The 19,536-nt window shown below is 44.0% G+C and overlaps 1 protein-coding gene across 1 annotated transcript; it reads right to left on the reverse strand.

Moving 5' to 3' along the window:
• Positions 1 to 349: 349 nt before the first annotated feature.
• Positions 350 to 19,528, reverse strand: cavin2a (caveolae associated protein 2a). The gene is made up of 2 exons (XM_077216246.1): positions 18,947 to 19,528; positions 350 to 1,740 (listed from the first exon to the last, which is right to left on the reverse strand). Exons 1-2 carry the CDS (start codon positions 19,481 to 19,483, stop codon positions 865 to 867), a joined length of 1,413 nt encoding a protein of 470 aa, XP_077072361.1. The 5' UTR covers positions 19,484 to 19,528; the 3' UTR covers positions 350 to 864.
• Between the last annotated feature and the right edge of the window lie 8 nt (positions 19,529 to 19,536).

Raw genomic sequence — 19,536 nt, forward strand, 5'->3', positions numbered from 1 at the left:
TGGCAGTGGGCAAGGTTTCTATGGAGATGGCAGTCAATTGTGCTGGCTTCCCCCCAGAAATTTTGTAAACACGCTTCCCACCATGCCAGAATCTACTGTCAGTCCTCATAGACATCTACTTATTCAAGCCTTGAGACGGAATGCTTCTAAATATTTTAATAAAAGTTTTAAAAAAGTTCTAACTTTATCGACACTTTGCCTTTTGCAGTTGTCTGTTTTATACGTTATAAAAAGTACTGTATTGGTATAATGGTAATGATGTTTGATGGTGTTTGCAATCCTTCCAACGTATTTGCATCATAATACTGTTATTGAAAAAAAAATAAAGTACTGTTTCAAAAAACCATAATACTTCCATTGTACTTTATTGTAGACAATTTAATACTAAATCTTATGTACACTGACAAAAGAGAGTCTGGACTCCAGCATAACAAAGAGCAGATTGGCACACACATTGCCTCTCCTACACAAAGAAAAAAAAAATAGAGAGTGAGAGTTCAGGCATTTCAGTTCAGTCAATTTCATGGTATTCACAGGATCCCACAGGAAAATATAGCTATTTCGGTGTATCATTGTGGTGACAGTGGTCTGAACTGCTGTACAATTCTCTGGGCCTTTGTACACAATCTACTTGGAATGGAATCTAAATGGAATTTCCTCCTAAGAACATGCTTAATTTCTGAACTTAACACAATAGGTTATAGTTACATTATATTTGGGGTTAATTTAGGGTGATATGCTATTTAAGCAGACATGCTAACTTTAAAAAAGCTTGGGGACAAGATACCAGTGGCACAAGGGAGAAACTATGCTTCCCAAAGTCTCAAAAGTAGATGGAAATCAGAGGGCTAGAAACAACTATATTTAAGAAGTTAGATCAACAGTAGCTGCAGTCGACGGCGGAGACACGAGCACTCCTTCTGCGGGTCTTGATTCTTTCTCTTCCTCCTCTTCCTCCTTCCCATTTCCATCATTATCATCGGAGTAATCATCATCTTCTTTATCCACTTCCTCTTCAGCCAGAGTTGCAGATGGACCGTTCTCGAGATCTCCAGCCTTATCTGTAACAAACACCTCTCCATCGGCACTACCTGGGGAGGAGGGGCTGTGTTGATCATCTCCGTTTGCTTTTTCACTTTGGGAGTGTAACTCAGCCAGGGGCAGCTCACCGTCAGGTCCCCCAATGTTGGGAAGATCCACCGGGGTGAGATTTCTGGGAAAGCTCCCGGGCTGCTGGGAGGAGTCAACGTCTCCATCTCGTACCTTATTGACATTGAAGGTCATTGGTGAGACACGGAAAGACGAGTTCTTGGAAGAGGAGCTCTTCGGGTGGTTGGGGATGAAGCTTTTCTTGATCTTCTCACGTTGTTCTGCAGGCACAATCTTGTTGATCTGCTTCTCGATGCTGCTTCGCGAGAAGGCCTTTTTCAGACTATCCACTTTCTTCAGACTGGAGCGCTTGAACTTGTCAGCACGAGAACGCTCCAGACGTTCGCCTCCCATGCCTGGGAGGCTCTCTTCATGCAGATCCACCAGGGAATCATTGCCGCCCTCAGCCAGGGGGCTTATTGCTCCTTTTTCCTCATCATCATCAGAGGAGAGGCTGACGGTCTGCAAGCCTTCGTCTTGAGAGCGGTTTAAATCAGGGAGTGGAGTTGGTGAAGATGGAGCGATTTCATCCTGAGAGGTGGAGGCCAGGCCATCTTTAGTGAGTAGAGTGGATGGGATTTCGTTGTCCTCCTGAAATTGGAGAAAAAGAAAATGTATTTAACAAAGACTGAAAGGTTCAGAGTGTTAATGCCTGCCCTTTAAGGTTACAGTGTATATATTCTGTAATAGTAAATCCTACTATAACTTGTATTTGGATGTTAATAGTGCAAGTACATTTCACAGACAATCTTCTCCAAAGACACTACAGTTTATCAGTTGATGAATCATTGGGAATTCCATTCCTTGGGAATCAAACCCACAGCCTTGACATTGCTAGTTGTACAGTAAAGATTTTTCAGGTCCACACACAATATTCTTGTATCAACAAGCAAAACAAGAGGTTTCAGTGTCAGTTTGCTCTGTTGTTTTTTAAGTTATATTGTGCAATCTGCGGAAAAACCTGTTTGTGGCACAGCTAGCTTTACAGAAGACATGTAGAGGCATTGTCTTGGAGTTATTCCAAAGCAACAAAAATGGTACAAGGTTTAGGTTTATTCTTCCCCCCAAATTTATCTTAAAAAGCTTTCATTTAAAACTCTTATGAATAAAATTGCAAAACTAAAATCTTGTTATTTGATCATGCAATAAACAAACAAACAAACAAAAAAAAAACACACCAAATATGCCACAGCCTTTCAAATCTCGCTCTTACACACACAGAGAAGCTTATTATTTTAGCTCCCAAACACACCCATGCCAAATTCCTTTAAAAGTTACATTCATAAAAAAACATGAAAAGTCAAGATTTTTGGGTAAACTGTAGTTTAATATATGTTGAATGTTGAATATATGTTGATTATTACTAATATTTGTTTCATATTTTGTGATTATGCATGTGTTCTGAGATAAAAAAAATACTGATACATAATGCATAATTAAATATTAAATCACTGAAATAATATGAATAAAAATCACAAAATATGCCAAAACATCTCTCTGACCAACCCAGACAGTGCAGAATCTTCTCTTATCTCCCAGTCTCCCCTCACACTCGCAGACCCCTGACACATACCTCAGACACGGCTGCTGAGGTTTACAGAGGTTATGCTTCACGCTTAAGGAGTAAATTGAAGATCTGACCCTCAGGGAAGGGCGGATTAACAACACAAATGGAGCTTTTGCTCACTCACCTGCTCCCTCCTAAGGGCACTAGGCACACTTCCAGTAATGTTTGAGCATGCACTGTCCAAGCTCTAAACATCTAAATGACAGATTTGTTATTGTATGCCAGTATTTCAGTATGAAACTGCAAATGCAAGTACATGTCTAAACACATCAGATGCCAGTGTCCCTATCTAGAAAATGAACGTTTTACAAGTCAAGCAATGTTCTATCCTATAAAGCACTCATTTACTGTATGCTCTTTTCAAGCTAGGGTGAGCAGTTTTATAGAGGCTATAGAAAGCATTAGATCCCACCCTCCCTTCAGAACTCTCTCCAAAGCCACGCCTCCTCTAAAACATGCACAGCCTGAGCAGAGTCTGCAAAGTGTCACGAGACTGCATGCGTTAAATTACCTCATGTCTCAAAGCACATAACATTACAATAATAATGAACATAAGTAACAACATATAGAGCTCTGAACGTGATTTCACCAAGTACAACATGTTCCTGCAATCAACCAATCAAATCTGAGGGGCAAGTTTACAGTTATGTCAAGTTTAGGCTTAAAACCAGGGTTAGATGCTTCTACATCTGTGTTATTCATCTATCATTTCCCTCTGATTTTAGGGATAATTATGGGTTAGGTTTAGGGGTAGGGTTAGCAATTATTTTTCGGACAGGAATGTTGTTCCAGGATCAACAAAACAAGTTGATCCCAGAACGTGTCTTAAGTCATGGTCAAAATCACGGTGACCGACTTATACCACCTGACTGCTGGGATTCATTTTGGCATTGATAGTGTTGCCAAGAAAATCAGAGTCTGAGGATGTGAAAAGCGTTGAAATTATTTTGGTCCTGAGACTTCCACAGAAGATATATATATATATATATATATACATGCATTATATATACAGTATATTCTATATAAGCTCTATATACTGTACATCTTTTAATATTTAGACCACTTCTATTATTAATTAGGATATGAAGAGTTTTTCAACCAGTATATCAAAAAGTGTATATGAAAAACATTGCCTATTTAGCTTTCATTAATTCAAAAGAACTGCAAAATCACATGTTCCTTTAACTTGTAATAAAGAAGCAACATAATAGACATTGGGAGCTCCCAGTTGTTGAACATGCACTGTATTATAATGCAGGATAAAATGGATAGCATCATAATGTAAAGACAACCTGATCCTCATGCCTTGTCTGTGTGCACAAAACTCTGTGCCATTATCAAGAGTTGGTTTACAAACTCTCACTTTTTACAATCAATAATAAATAATCCCAATGTCTATCTTGATAAATATAAGAAGAGCCTTTACCAAAAGTGTGGCAAATGTTTTTTTTTCTCTTATGTCTAAAGGGATGGTACTTGTGCTCATCTTTTTCAACATTTCAACTTTGAATACCCAGCATCACCCGAGGGCAGAGATCCAGTCAAAACCAGTGTTGACTCTGGGCAAACCAGTTTCTTCACGAGCACATGTAACACCCCTCAGGTTCAAGAGCGACATGGAAACCAGAGCTGGGAGTTGGCTGTGTTCGGTTAGTTCTGTAAAAGTATCAGCTTTTAAATTGTGATTACCTGGTAATGTCTATATTTGTATTCTATTTCGTAATTAATAATAGAGTGAAACTTAGGCAACACCTTTATATTATATTTTCAGCCAACTATACAAGAACGTTAATTTACCAAGAAACTACACAGATGAGATTTAGGGATTTCGTTATTAGATATAAAAAAAACCTTTGAATTCTGTATTCTTCGAATTGCTCAATCTAATTAGTTTGTACCTTGAGGGTCTTGTCAGATGAAAAGTGCACATATGAAATATATCTCTATAAGCCTGGGAAATTTCACACAGTAGTAGGTCGACCCCAATTTGATGGCTTTATTAAAAGAGTCTGAACAGTAACAGTGTCATAACGTCTAGTAAAACTAACATATATAAATAAAATGATGCATATTTTACTAAATCCTTTGGGAATGACTTCATGTAACAGTATACTTTTCTCTACATACATTCACATTTTGATTACAAGCTGAAAACCAAAGCAGGGACTCTTTGTTTTGGTTGGCTTCACCCTTAATTTATCATCATGCATTCTTTGAAGCTGTTTAAGTCTTTCTGATTCCGCTCTGTATCCACCTTTCTTAACATTTGTTTTTCAGACCTTGTAACAGAGTGATAAATCAAGACATTTGCCATTCAGATTTTGACCTTTATCTAAATACATAATGGCTTGTAAGGCTCAGAGGAAGAGAAAGAGGAGGAGACTGAAGAAAACGTTTGAAAACATTGTGTCACATGCTGATACCCCTGGTTCAGTGTGTGTAATAGGAGCCTGGATAATTAATGCTACCCGCTGGAGGCCCCTGGACTTTTTGGAGTGGAAACATCGAAAGAGATGAGAGACACTGGTGTGTGTGTGTGTGTGTGTGTGTGTGTATGTGTGTGTGTGTGTGTGTGTGTGTGTGTGTGTGTGTGTGTGTGTGTGTGTGTGTGTGTGTGTGTGTGTGTGTGTGTGTTCGTGTGTGTGTGTGTGTGTGTGTGTGTGTGTGTGTGTGTGTGTGTGTGTGTGTGTGTGTGTGTGTGTTCGTGTGTGCGCTCTTACGTCCTGCACAGACAACACAAGGGCAACGGAAAGCATAAAGAAACACAGGAAAGACAAATATGAGAACAATATTGGATGATACTATTAAAAAAAGCACAAAGGAAGGATGTGTCACTGTTAGATGTTAGCAGTATCACATTTGTTCTTACCAAGTGAAACTGGCTCTCAAAGATTGTGACTACAGAGTACAATGCAATATTTAATACAAAAATACAAAAACTTCTAGCAGATTTAGAAGCCGATTATAGCAGTGTTATTTTAGAATTATTCATATACTAGTAGTATTTATTAAAGGGTAACTAAACACTAAAACAACTTTTTTTAGTTTATGATCTGTAAGCTTTTTTACTTTAGTTTAGTTTTTCATCTAATACTTATTTCAGTTATTTTAGTTAAAGGTATAGCGGAGGATCTTTCCGAATTTTAGAGAAGTCCCGCCCTCTCCAAATTTTTTAAAAATGCACATGCGCAACACTCTATTTGCTCCCGAGAGGTAACGCCTATTAAATTATAAACTAACTCAAAAAAATTCACGCAAGACAAAATGTAAATTGCCCTTCCGTGTTTTATTTACTTATTATACTGCTCGATTGAGTGACCGAGGACTCAAGACATGATATGCAATGGAGAAGTAGCTTGTTGCATTTGTGTAATAAATACTATGGTGAACGTCCTGGTTGCGTATGCAACCCACCGTTCCCTGAAGGAGGGAACGGAGGACGTAGTCGACGCGACTGAAATGGGATCACGCTAGGGAGCCTATCATCTTCGATTACTATTGAACGAGCCAATGGAATTTGGCGTGCGTGATTTGCATCACACACTCCGCCCCCGCGGCGCGGGTATAAATACGGAAGTGGATGCACGCACTAGTTGCTTTTCGCTGAGGAGCCGAGAGTAACCCGGGGTCAGCGGTGGTCCAGCGGTAGTGGCAAGGGGACTACGTCCTCCGTTCCCTCCTTCAGGGAACGGTGGGTTGCATACGCAACCAGGACGTTCCCTTTCAGTCAATAACGTCGGACGTAGTCGACGCGACTGAAATGGGATCAACCATTGAACACGCCACTAACGCTGCCACCTTCCAGTGCCTAAACCAAAGCCTCCTGATGCCCCCGCAAACTTAAGGCGGGGAAGGACAGGGCTTAGGCCAGGGAAGTCACTGCTGTTCCTACAGGACCACTGGGAAAGCGTTCCCCGTACGTTGGAAGGAAGGGACGCTGCGGAAGCCACATCCAACCCAGAGGGAGGTAATGTGGAGAATACACATATGAACTGGGCGGAAACCGGGCAGTCTAACATATGGAATGTCACTGGGGTGGCTCCAGCCTAAGACGGGGGGAGACACACCGGACAGTGACGGCAGAGAGACTCTGCCGAGGGAAGACACGGGCTCACCGCACGGAGCCGTATCGTGGAAGAATATACATATGGGGTCACCGAAGGGACCGCAACATATGGACCCAGCCTAACACAGGTTCCACACTGCTTACGAGTGGTAGGCCTAACACCAGACGTTCCGCACGTCCGACGTCGGAGGGGTGTGGAGGAACTCAACAGGGTTCAATTTTAAGGGAACTCAACTGGAGTAAAAAGGCGCACGTATCCAGTCCATAGGAGGGGAATGGCGCAGCAAGCCGACACTTGAACCGGGCTCACGGTGAAACTGGCTTCATGAGAAGGGAGCCCACGGGAAGCAGCGGTTCAACCAGGTGTCGTCCAGCCCCCAACTCTAGAATCTGTTTAGCAAAGTATATCGTCAACGCCCAGGCGGAGCCCTTTACACTCATCATAGAGGAGCTCAACACCTAAGTGGACATGTTGCATCTCGGATCTTTGCCGAAATGAAGGCAAGCACTAAGTGCAACTTTGCATGGAAACAGCCTTCCCTCTCTGCTGAATTCCAACAGATATTTGAAGAGCTGGTCTGAGGTCTATGACTTGCATTCTGTACACGTCCAAGCAAACGGACAGAGAAGCCAGGGCTGGATCTGCCTCCTCCAGGGCAGCGCTTGCAGGCTCACCACCTGCTCCTATTACGGGAGAGGTAGGAACCTTGGGCACAATCCGAGCCGGGGTCTCAGCCTGTGAGAGTTAGCCGGCCCAGACTCCAGGCACAATACGTTGACCGAAAGCGAGCAAGTCCCTACCCTCTAGTAGAGACCACGCGAGCAGGAGAACTGATATAACAGAATTTTTAACTCACTACCTGCAGTGGCTCAGGGGCGGTCTCTGCAGTGCAGTCGCACCAGGGACAAGGCCCAAGAGGATAAAGAGGGACACAAGGATTTACAAGACCTTGCTCCTCAGGAACCTGACGACCAGAACGTGCTTCTGCATACTTCTGCAACACGATGAGCGTCGTTTAAACACCGAGGCAACATCATTTTGAGGGTGATTTAGGAAAACAGCCTACTGCAACCCATTTTGCAGGAAAGAGGACACTGAAGTGATCGAAAGCTTTCAGGATCTCCTCAGGAGAGAAGACGCACTCAACGACTAGGTTCCACTTCTAAAGGCGTAAGCACGCTACCCAATTCTAGGGGGTGCTCGCAGAAGTGATGGTAACTATCACATGTCTTGTGATAGCCACCTGAACCTCCGCGTTCAGATGTAAGACCGCCCGGAATCTCCGGGGGAAGAACGCGTGTGCCATCGTGCCCCGTCCCCGAAAGAGTTTCCAGGGGAAGTCAGGAAGGCTGTTGAAGGGAACCAGGTCTAGTTGGGCCAATAAGGGGCAACTATGAAGACCTGTTCCTCTCCTGACATGGCACGTAGGTGCAAGTGACGGGCGCAAAAGACAGGAGCATTGCTCAACACAACATGTGAAGATCACTGGGCTTCAGGAGCATTTTCTGCTCAGCACTTGGGTGTGACAAGTTCACTGAGCTTCAGGAGCATTCCTGCTCAACACCTGAGTGTGATAAACTCACCGAGCTTCAGGAGCATTTCTGCTCAACACTTGAGCACGAAGAACCTCACTGAGCGACAGGAGCATTTCTGCTCAGCACTTGAGTGTGACAAGTTCACTGAACTTCAGGAGCATTCCCTCACTGAGCTTCAGGAGCATTTCTGCTCAACACTTGAGTGCGAAGAATTTCACTGAACGACAGGAGCATTTCTGCTCAGCACTTGAGTGTGACAAGTTCACTGAGCTTCAGGAGCATTACTGCTCAACACCTGAGTGTGATAAACTCACTGAGCTTCAGGAGCATTACTGCTCAACACTTGAGTGCGAGGAACTTCACTGAGCACCAGGAGCATTTCTGCTCAGCACTGCGTGTGATGAATTCACTGCGCTACCTGTGATGGACTCACTGAGCTACAGGAGCATTGCTGCTCAACACCTGAGTGCGATGAACTTCACTGAGTTTCAGGAGCAACTCTGCTCAACATGAAGTGTGATGATCTCACTGACCTGAGCAGCGCAAGGCGACCCTGAGTCGCCGTCACTTCTTAGAAGGCTCACTGGGGTTAAACGTATTCTGCGGGCCCCTGGGACAGCTGGGACCCCGTGTTTGTCCAAGGGTAGTCCGCTCGGTTTACTCAAACACTGGCGGAAAAATAAAACCGGGGGGGCAATTGAGCGGCCCCGGAATGGTCAAGACCCAGCGGACCCAGGGGATGGAGTCTCCACTTGCCCTGGCTATAACTGTCGTGAGGCTCGATGGCGGCACGATTGAGTAAGCGGGAGGGGTGGAACAAGGCGCCCTCAGAAGCGTCTGACTCCAAGGAGGAGGTGACGGGAGAGTTTGTGACACCCGCAATGTCTAACAACTCGAGGCACGAATGCCCGTGTAGTCGGGGGTCGCCCAGGCCCCCGTTAAAACACGCCCTTGGTCACCTCGGGACTCGATCGTAAGGCTAGCGCTGAAGCGGTCACATACGGAGGAAGCCAACTTAGGCTGTCGCTATCGTATACCCCAGGAGCCTCTGAATCTTTTCAGTGGGACCCTTTCTCACTTCAACACCGGCTGAACACATTCTCACTGGAGAGACGTGTTGGATCGAGTACCTCTCCAAAACTGAAACAGAGATACTCAGCCCGTGGGCGAGCTCTCTTCCAGTTGACCTGAAGACCCAACGGGCTCTGGAGCACTCGAGGGGAAGGACACCACGTGTCCTTCAGGCCAAAGCTGCAGACCAATCTTGGGCCAAGATGGTCACAACCCACCACCTAGTAGCACGAAGAACGAGTTTACAACTGGCCTTCGTACCGGCTGGAGGAGCGGCTATATCAAATCCTTCGCCAGCAGGATGAGATAAGCACGCACAAGTCAGGAGCACTGCTCAACACTTGGTGTGAAGAATATCACTGAATTTTCAGGAGCACGTCTGCTCAACACCTAATGTGATGTTACTATCACTGACCTGAGCGGGGTCGCCGAGCCTGAGGTGGGGCAGCAAAGTAGAGACAGTGGTGTTAGTGTGCAGTGCAACACTTACCTGTCTCCACCAGCGGCAGGGGACGTGAGAAGGCGGATGACCGGGTCCTCGAACGCCCCAAGCTGCCTGTTGGCGACCAAGGGAAGCTGGGAGATGTAAGGCTATTATACAGGGTCACATCCGCCATACTGGCCCACTTGGGACTCAGGAATAGAAAAATTGCTCTTTTTCTGAATATGTGGGTACCGCTGACCCCGTTTTTATAGGGGCCAGCGGCGGAACAGACACACACATAACAAAAAACTCCAGCCGGCCCTCCAACCAGCCAGAGGGAGTGGATCGGCGACCACTCCACAAGCAACTCCTCCATCCCTGAGAGCCCGTCCAGGTTCAGCGTTTTCTTTTGCGCTGGAACTTACCACCTGGCTTGGCAGCGCCTGGAGCGGGCTGGGCGCCCCTTCCGCGACCGGCTCCGCGCCGGAACCTGGGTGAAGGCTGCTGCGGTGGTTCGGCGGGAGCTGAGGCGGCTGCAGGCGGACGCCCTCGGCGACGAGCAGGCGGAGGATCTGACCTCGGGGGGCGGGTGGAGGCAGCAGCGTCCCTCCGAGGCAGGATGTGCCGGATGGCCTCCGTCTGCTTCTGAGCTGTAGAGAACTGTTGGGCAAAGTTCTCCACAGCGTCGCCGAATAACCCAACCTGGGAAATGGGAGAGTCCAGGAACCGAACCTTGTCCGCATCTCTCATATCGGCCAGGTTGAGCCAGAGATGGCGCTCCTGGACCACTAGTGTGGACATCGCCGAACCCACCGCGCGAGCTGCAACCTTCGCCGCCCGGAGGGCGAGGTCAGTTGCAGTGCGGAGCTCACCCATGAGCTCAGGGTCCGAACTACCCTCGTGCATGTTCATGAGTGCCTGGGCCTGGTGGACCTGGAGCAACGCCATGGCATGCAAGGAGGAAGCGGCTTGCCCACAAGCTTTGTAAGCCTTGCCCGTAAGAGCGGACGAGAACTTACAGGCTTTAGAGGGGTGACGAGGATCACCTCTCCAGGAAGCGGCCGCCGTTGGGCATAACTGCATCGCAACGGCCCGCTCCACCGGAGGGATAGCCTCGTAACCCTTCACCGCTCCCCCATCAAGGGTAGTGAGAGGGGAGGAGCTACTCAGGCGGTTTCTGGCAGAGAAAGGTGCCATCCATGCCCTCGTAAGCTCCTCATGCACTTCAGGAAAGAAAGGAACCGGGGCGGCGGACTGAGAACCAGTACGGCCCGCCCCGATATACCAATCATCCAACCGAGACGGCTCGGGACACGGTGGAGGGTTCCACACGAGCCCTACCGCCTCGGCGGCCTTTTTCAGCATAGCTGACATCTCTGGATCTGGCTCGGGCAACACTGGTCTCCCGGAGGGAGGCAGTGCAGCCGAGTCATCATCTCCAGAGTTCAGCTCCCCCTCCGATGCTGCGATTGACAACGTATCCCCTGGAGGGGCCCCAAATGACACGGCTGGCCCGTCCATTACAGAGGGACCAGCGGGATCAATGGGGAGCTCCACCGGTTGCGGTGTGAAAGAGGAGTGAGGGACCCACGGGGCGTGGCCGGGCGGATTACCCCTCACTGTGATCCTCAGATCACCCAGCTTGGACGGCACCCCAGTCCTCCTCTGGGAAGGTAACCCAGAGGAAGAACAGGGGCGGGGCCCAGAGGTGGGGACTGCGCCAACGCTTTTAACGAAGGCGAGTCTAGATCTCAACACCGAGATGGATATGTTCCCGCAGTGAGAACATGTCTCATCCACGAAAGCTGCCTCAGCATGCTGTAAGCCCAAACATGCGACACAACTTTCGTGACCGTCAGAAGGGGATAGTGCCAGACCGCACCCAGAAACGCACGGATGGAATGGCATCTTGAAAAAGACGCACTCACACCCGTGTTGCTCTTTTAGGAAATGGGACCGTCACCAGTGCCGGAGCACACAGGGAATGACCGCGGCAAACACTGAATAGTCTTTCAACTAACAGTGAACCACTCACTTCTCGCCCTCTAACCAACCGTCAACACACAAACAAACAGTAGAAATTTGATGCTGTTAAAACAGCAGTTGAGAGCTGAGAAGCTCGCGATCACCGCTGCACCACGCTGTAGAACACCAACACTGGAGAGGTCTTCCCGCAAGAACACCGACACACTCGCTCGTTGAACACAACAGCACTCTTCAGAGACATCAAAGACGAACGGCTCCGAAGCGAAAGGCAACTAGTGCGTGCATCCACTTCCGTATTTATACCCGCGCCGCGGGGGCGGAGTGTGTGATGCAAATCACGCACGCCAAATTCCATTGGCTCGTTCAATAGTAATCGAAGATGATAGGCTCCCTAGCGTGATCCCTTTTCCGTCGCGTCGACTACGTCCGACGTTATCGACTGAAAGGGAACACATTGTAATTATCGAAAATGAACACACAAGGTTTTAGAATATTTCAGCGTGATACCATTTACCATTTGGTCATAAGGCTACTTTAGACAAATTGAGATGTTTACCGTGTCTACGCGGTGCATGACTTGTGCTAGGGCTAGCATCGCTAATCATAGCTTAAATTAACTTTTACTAGAAGTGATTTTAAATGGATTTCAATGGATGACAAACTTTAGCTGTCTAGTAGAATCTTCGCGACTGCGGCATCAGTGGGAAGCCCAACCTGTGCTTTTAGCGCACGCCAGCGTGTGAAATATTCACCCAAAATCACTCTGGTCTTGTTTCTATATTCTGCGGCCTTTCTCTTCTTACCATACACTTCGTATACATTTTTTCTCTTTCGACCCTCAGCCATTTTCAAAGGAATGTCTCAAACCGTATCTCATCACACATAATACACATGAAGTGCGCATCCGCAAAAAGCGAAAACTAGGGACGAGCACATACAACGGCTTTACGTAAACATATCACCAGAATGATTGACACTTAGGTGGACCAATAGTATAGGCTACCCACCCGGAAAAAGAAAATCCTCCGCTATACCTTTAACAAAAAAGGGGTTGTAAAAATATTTTTAGTATTTTAGTTAATGATAATAAGCCTAAATTATAGTTTATAATAAAAAAAAAATAAAAAAATGGAGAAAAACGAATATAAAAATACACACACAATAAATCAACAAAGGCAGAGTACAAAAGGTAAAGTCTTTGTACATTGTCTTCTCATTATGGGAAAATGATTCTGCAACTGTCCATTCCTATGCAAATCTGACTCATAAAAAGTCTACACCATCTGCACAAGTTTTGATTGTTGGTTAATTAATGTCTAACTATGAATATTATGACTGAATATCAGGGCTGAAACCGTTTTCTCTAATTTAACCCCATTCAAATGAATTATAAAACATGTTTATAAGTATCTGAACACATAAAACACGTGACTTCCAGACCATATGTGATGCCCCATAAAACTCACACACACACGCACGCTCATCCGTTACCTGTTTATGATGTGTGGAAAAAGTTCAGGGAAAATCCAGATGGAGAGAATAAGTATAAAGCAACAGCCAACTGGCTTGAACACACAGTTCAGTGAGATGCTGGGCAAAGCAATATGCTATCAAAGCCTCTGATCTGTGGTATTGTGGTGAAAACTATGGGAAAGTGATACTTAAAGGGCCATCTGTGGACTTTTGACAGTCTTTTACGGAATTAGCAGATGTTTACTCCCCTGCAGAAATGAAGAGTATTTGTTTTATATAAAATTAAATTTGAATTATTATGTCCTAAGAACTAAGCTATCTAAGAAGGGGTCTGATTGCATCTCATTCTCTCTCTCTCAGGTTCATTTTAAGAAAGCTTCATTGTCTCTGTCTGTCTGGCCGCTTGAATTAATCACATGATTAGTCATGCTCCCTGAAGTATCATTTTTCTAATTAGACTGTATTTATTTGAGCTAGTCTAATAACACCTGCAGAATGAGTGTGTCTGGATCATTTCATCTTCACAGGGCTTGACTTTTTCAGATCTCACCCCACCTCACCCCAATGCAATTCTAGTTTAAACAGGGCATAACAAAGAGCTTGTCCACTTAAAAAAAAAAGCCAATATGCTTTAATTATATTAAGCAGTGAACCATTGCTACTTTCTAGTCAGTTACAGGTGGTGTTTACATTCAGCGGTTGGGGCATTCTTAATCCTTTGAACATTTGATTGGACAAAAATCTGTGTTGTTCAGTATGAGCCATACCGCACTCAACTGTGATCCCTTGCAAACATTACTGAGCTGGGTGCAGAAGGAATCGGGGCTAGGAGGCAGAAAAGTGCATGAGCACACTTCAGCTTCACTGCACCAAAGTGAAAAGGTGAATCATTATGGTTGTTCGTTTATCCTTGCATATTTGAATAGAATAAAAATAAAACAATTAAGTAAGGTACAGTTAGTCGGTCATCATCACAAAATAAACCCTGACTGGGTGTTTGTTGGCCGGACATTATCTTTGGAGTGATATGAGAAACATGAAACTAGTAAAGAATAGGTCGTTGCTGGGGCAACAATCAAATTTAAAGTTTGGCTGTCATTATTCAAACATATTTGACAACAGAATGCTGCGATTGACCAATCAGAATCAAGTATTTCAGAACGTTGTAATAAACAAACAGTTATATGTGTGTGCTTATGTTGGTTCAGAGATAAAGGGAGGAGTCAAGTTGTCAAACCAGAAATACAGCACGGGGTCCAAACATGCCTGAGTCTCTCTCTCTCTCTCTCTCTCTCTCTCTCTCTCTCTCTCTCTCTCTCTCTCATACATCAGTATGTTTTCCATTGTTCTCGTCCAGTTCAATATATTTGATCTGCTCCCCTGCCGTTTCCTCCCTCATCACAATCTCTTCCCTGGCCTTGAAGCTGTCATGTCTTTCTTTCTTTCTTTCTTTCTTTCTTTCTTTCTTTCTTTCTTTCTTTCTTTCTTTCTTTCTTTTCTTCCTCTAACTCAGATTAGCTTTAAGGTGAATCTTTATTGAGGGTGGAGCTCAGATAATGGGACAGGAATCATAATGAAAGGCAGCCTAGGAATACAACAATTGAATGTGTGTGCTGTGCTGTATGCATCCGCTGCACAAAATGGATACACATCTTTAAGGAAATCATGCTTTTGATTGATGAAAGAATGTGTTTTGTTGTATAACCAAGTGTTATGGTGCAGAATTATCAGACTGAATGTGTTTTGAATCTGCTCTGTCGCTATAAAAAGCTCGTTCTCATTATGGGAGGGCCTGTAAACACTGGCTATCGGTTTGTTTCCTTTCTCCCATACTGAAAGACTGTCACTTTCCCACAATTCACATTTGCACACTCTTATTTGTTTTACCTTTCATTGAAGATCCTGATCTTGAGAATTAAACATCTATGTTATGCGCAATTAAACAAATGCCGATGGATTGCCTTGGTCAACCATACGTGGCATTGCTTGGATCTCAAGCAGACACACATCATCCTAGGCGTTCTATGGCACCTCTGGGCCAAAATAAACCCTTAGAATGTTAACAGGATTTCAGAGGGGGAACTAATGAGGGGAATCGGAGCGACTACAAAGGTGTAAAAAATGACAGTTGTCAGATGGTTTTGTGAAAGCCCACTGCAGAAACATCTCAGCCAAATCTTTCCTTCCTTCAAAAACATAAAAGCAATAAAACATGTTTTATAACTATCCATAAAATCCTCATGTTTGCCATCACTCATACAGCTTGCCAAACTTTGCACGCCTTGGTAAAGACGTTTAAGGTGCATGTTATCCCTTATAAGTAGAAAGAGTTTTTCTTCTTGACGTCACGGAAAACACACATTTATAACCAATATTTATATCTTATATTAACAAATAAAGCAAAAGTTCTCAGCAGTTGTCTAGATTATTGCCGTAAATACATTTTATTATCATTTCACAGGAACTGGCAACCACAAACACAAAAAGGCCGAAGTTGCTTCACTGAAGAGCTTCAGCACGTAGAACCACATTTTTCAAGAATCAACACTCACGTATTCCTGAGAACACAGAAAGAGCAGTGATGCATTAAACATAAACAAACAGAGCTTTAAATGGGCATGAATTACGGCAGATCATTAGTGCTTGTTAATGGAAACGAGGCAGTTGACCGGACTTTCTCTCCCACACACATGCATTTTCAGTGCCAAACTCAGTGTGTTTACTGCAGTTCTTTCTTTCTTTCGGAGGGCCCTTGTGTGTTCAAACTACGCCTTCCATCTTCAAATGCCTTTACACAGTGCACAGAACATTTATAATTACCATAGAGGCTGGGTGAGCATCGTCAAGATGCCAAAAATTAAACAAAACAAGCAAATGCGCAATCAAAGAGCAACAGTGCTCTTCCAAAGCAAACTTCTGAGACAGTACGGTTCTCCACGTGTTTGTATTCTGTGTTTACTTTCAATAGAGTGTAAAAGGGGAGGTCGCGCCACAGAACAATACACCGTTGTTTTAATGGCCTTTACGTTATACGGACAGGCACATCACTTTCCATTAACAAAAACAGGGAACAAAAAGAAGAGAAACGTCTTGATTTAAAAGAGTCAGTGAATGAAAGATCATTATCACGTCATATTTGTCTTGACACATGTGCATTAAATGTGAAGCATCACCTGCTATAATGCCAAACATGTGTCAATGTCCCAAACAAGAAGGGAAAGTACATGCCTGTGCTGTCCTATCACTCTTTGAGGCATTTTACAACATGGGAAAGTGTGTTTTGACCAAAAATACTCTAGAACTAAAGTCAGGTGAATGAAATAAAAAAAGATAATTGTGAGATAAAGTTTAAGATAAGATGAGATAAGAAAGGCTGATTTATCTTTATCAAAAATACAGTAAAAACAGTAAAATATTGAGAAATATTATTACAATTTAAGATTGTTTTCTATATTAATATATTTTAAAATGTAAATTTATTCCTGTGATGGCAAAGCTGGATTTTCAGCATCATTCCTCCAGTCTTCAGTGTCACGTGATCCTTCAGAAATCACTCTAATATGCTGATTTATTACTAAAGAAACATTTTAATACTGCTTATTATTTTTGTGGTAACCGTGATAAATTGTTTCAGAATTCTTTTATGAATAGAAAGTTAAAAAGAACAACATTTATTTAAAAATAGACATATTTTTGTAACATTACAACTACCTTTACTGTAATCTTTGATCAATTTAATGTGTCCTTGCAAAATAGAAGTATTAATTTCTATAAAAAAAGTGTATTTCAGTACACTCAAACAAACAAAACACAAAAGAACACATCAGAAGTGCTAGTCCAGTGAATGTGTGCGTGTGTCTTGCGTGTGCGTGTGTCTTGTCTCTTCTTTTCATCTTCCAACACATTCCCAAAGTAGATATTACAATCTCCTGCAGCAAACTTTCTGCAAGCCTGCACTCATGCCAAAGTGTTTTAACAGGCTGAATACAGGCTGATTATCACTTTAGAAAATCACCTGCTGCCAGCAATCGCAAGAGGAACGGTTAAGACTTGGGATCAACCATTAGTCACACTGTTCAGCCTCATAGGCTTCCTCTCTGACAGCTGGATTACTCAAGAGTCATCACCCATATAACCAACTCTCTCCACACTGATAGATTGCTCTTATTAAAATAACTTATTAAAAGAAATATCCTGAAAAGTTCCTGTTTTCCTCAAGAGTCTCTATAAAGTTAATAATTTTGAATTAGATGCTAAGTCTAAAAATCTGTTCCCTTCAGTGTTTTGTCCAAAAAATAAAACCATTTGACATTTTATGCTTCATAAATGATCAGGTGTTGAAATGATGGATCAGGATATTAGTCTCAAAGGAGCTAGATAAAAGTATGTGCTTTCATATCTATTGAGGTTCAAACACTCGCTTTGACATTTAGCTCATTCTGCTATTGAATAACATTAGCCTCAGGAAAACTGATTCCCAGAAATCATTTTGAAAGCAGACCTCGAACACCCCTAAGAAATGCCTCTACCTGCTTCTACAAGTTAAAGATCACTGTCCCAGCATGTAAGCTGCATGTGGCTCGCTCCAGGGCAATCAGATAAGAACTATTCTAAAAGCATGAGCCCCACACAGTTGCTTAAATCAACATGACACACCCTTTACATTAACCAACCGGCATAAAGTATAATAGCACTTCCTGAGTGTGTAAAATTGCATTACCTGAACATACAAAACACCTCACCAAAAGATTAGAGTAAAGTAGCAAACTAAAGCACAGGTCACAAAGCTGGTTTAGCCAGAAGACGTTACAATCTCAGTTTGTTTTACATTTATTTGTAAGGCGAGGCTTTTTACACATGCACCCATTGTAAACAAAGTGACCTTTGAGCCTTATGGTAACGGATGATGAAGAATGTGAGAGTTTTCCAGGAAGCTCAAGATCAGCTACTGACAACTCATTCACATGCTTTAACAGTACACAGTTTTAAAATGCTCAAACACAAATGCACATATTACCATTCCTCTGCAATCTGCACAAACCTCAAACATTTCATCCCAGCTGCAGTCACAGGAAGAATTCCCATACACTTTAGTTTCATTCATGATACACTACTGCACACGTGTCCTGTTCCTGTCACACACAACTAAATCCCCAAAAACACTGAAATCTAACTTTCTTTACAATTATTGTGTAATTATTGTGTGCACCCTCTTGCAAACTCTCTAAAGGATCGAAAATCTACATGGAATTCAACTTAAAATAATACACAATTCTTGTATAGGAAGAGTTAGAAAGTATGTGTTGATGTATAACTTTATAGCTTTAAAATGTATTACCTGTATGAAAAACAACTTATAAGTTGTCCTCAGGTGTACACAAACCTCATTCAGACTACATTCTCTCTCTCTCTCTCTCTCTCTCTCTCTCTCTCTCTCTCTCTCTCTCTCTCTCTCTCTCTCTCTCTCTCTCTCTCTCTCTCTCTCTCTCTCTCTCTCTCTATATATATATATATATATATATATATCAATATGTATAAAGTATATATTTAGGCTCAAGTCTAAACATTTTTAGATTATTTTTGTCCTTAAATGTTCCTCAAGTGTATAAAAACCTCATTCAGACATATTTTAAAGTTAAAGTTTCCTCAAGAGTAAAGATCTCATTCTGCTCACCTGAAAGATGACCACCTTAAAGTGGTTCCTCTTCAGTAGATGGGCGTGGTTGGCCTCCAGACGCTTCACCTGGCCGCTCTGTTTATCCAGGCGCTCCCTCACCTCCTTCACGTTGTTACCAGTCTTGCGCGAGCGCTCCAGCAGCTTGGCCACACTGTTGGCCGTGGACGCGTGGCTCTTGGTAAGCCGGGTCACATCCCCCTGCACCACCCTGACAGCCCCCTCCAGCTCGGCCTGCTTCTTCTCCATCCTTCGCTGGTTATCCTGCACCGCCTCGATCATCACCACCAGCTTGTCGAGCAGAGCCACCACCGTGATGGCGCTGACCTGGCTGCCAGGGGCCGTGGGGCTGGTGGGGGACTTGGGGCCCAGACGGGAAAGGGTGTTGACAGGGGAGGAGGGCACCGGGCTGGGGCTGAAGCTCGGAACAAGGAGATCTTGAGCATCCTGAGCATCCGGAGCTGGTGGCGTCAGGGGGCTTTCCTCCATGGGTAAGGTGGCTGTGCTTCGCTCGGCGTGAGAGGAGTCTTCACCCATCCTAGAGTCAAAGCTGGTGGTTTGAATGGTGTGGTTAGATTGACTCTCACAGA

This window comes from Siphateles boraxobius, unplaced genomic scaffold (assembly GCF_051911475.1).
Source record: "Siphateles boraxobius isolate OS27281-9 unplaced genomic scaffold, OSU_SipBor_1 7, whole genome shotgun sequence".
Classification (NCBI taxonomy): Eukaryota; Metazoa; Chordata; class Actinopteri; order Cypriniformes; family Leuciscidae; genus Siphateles; species Siphateles boraxobius.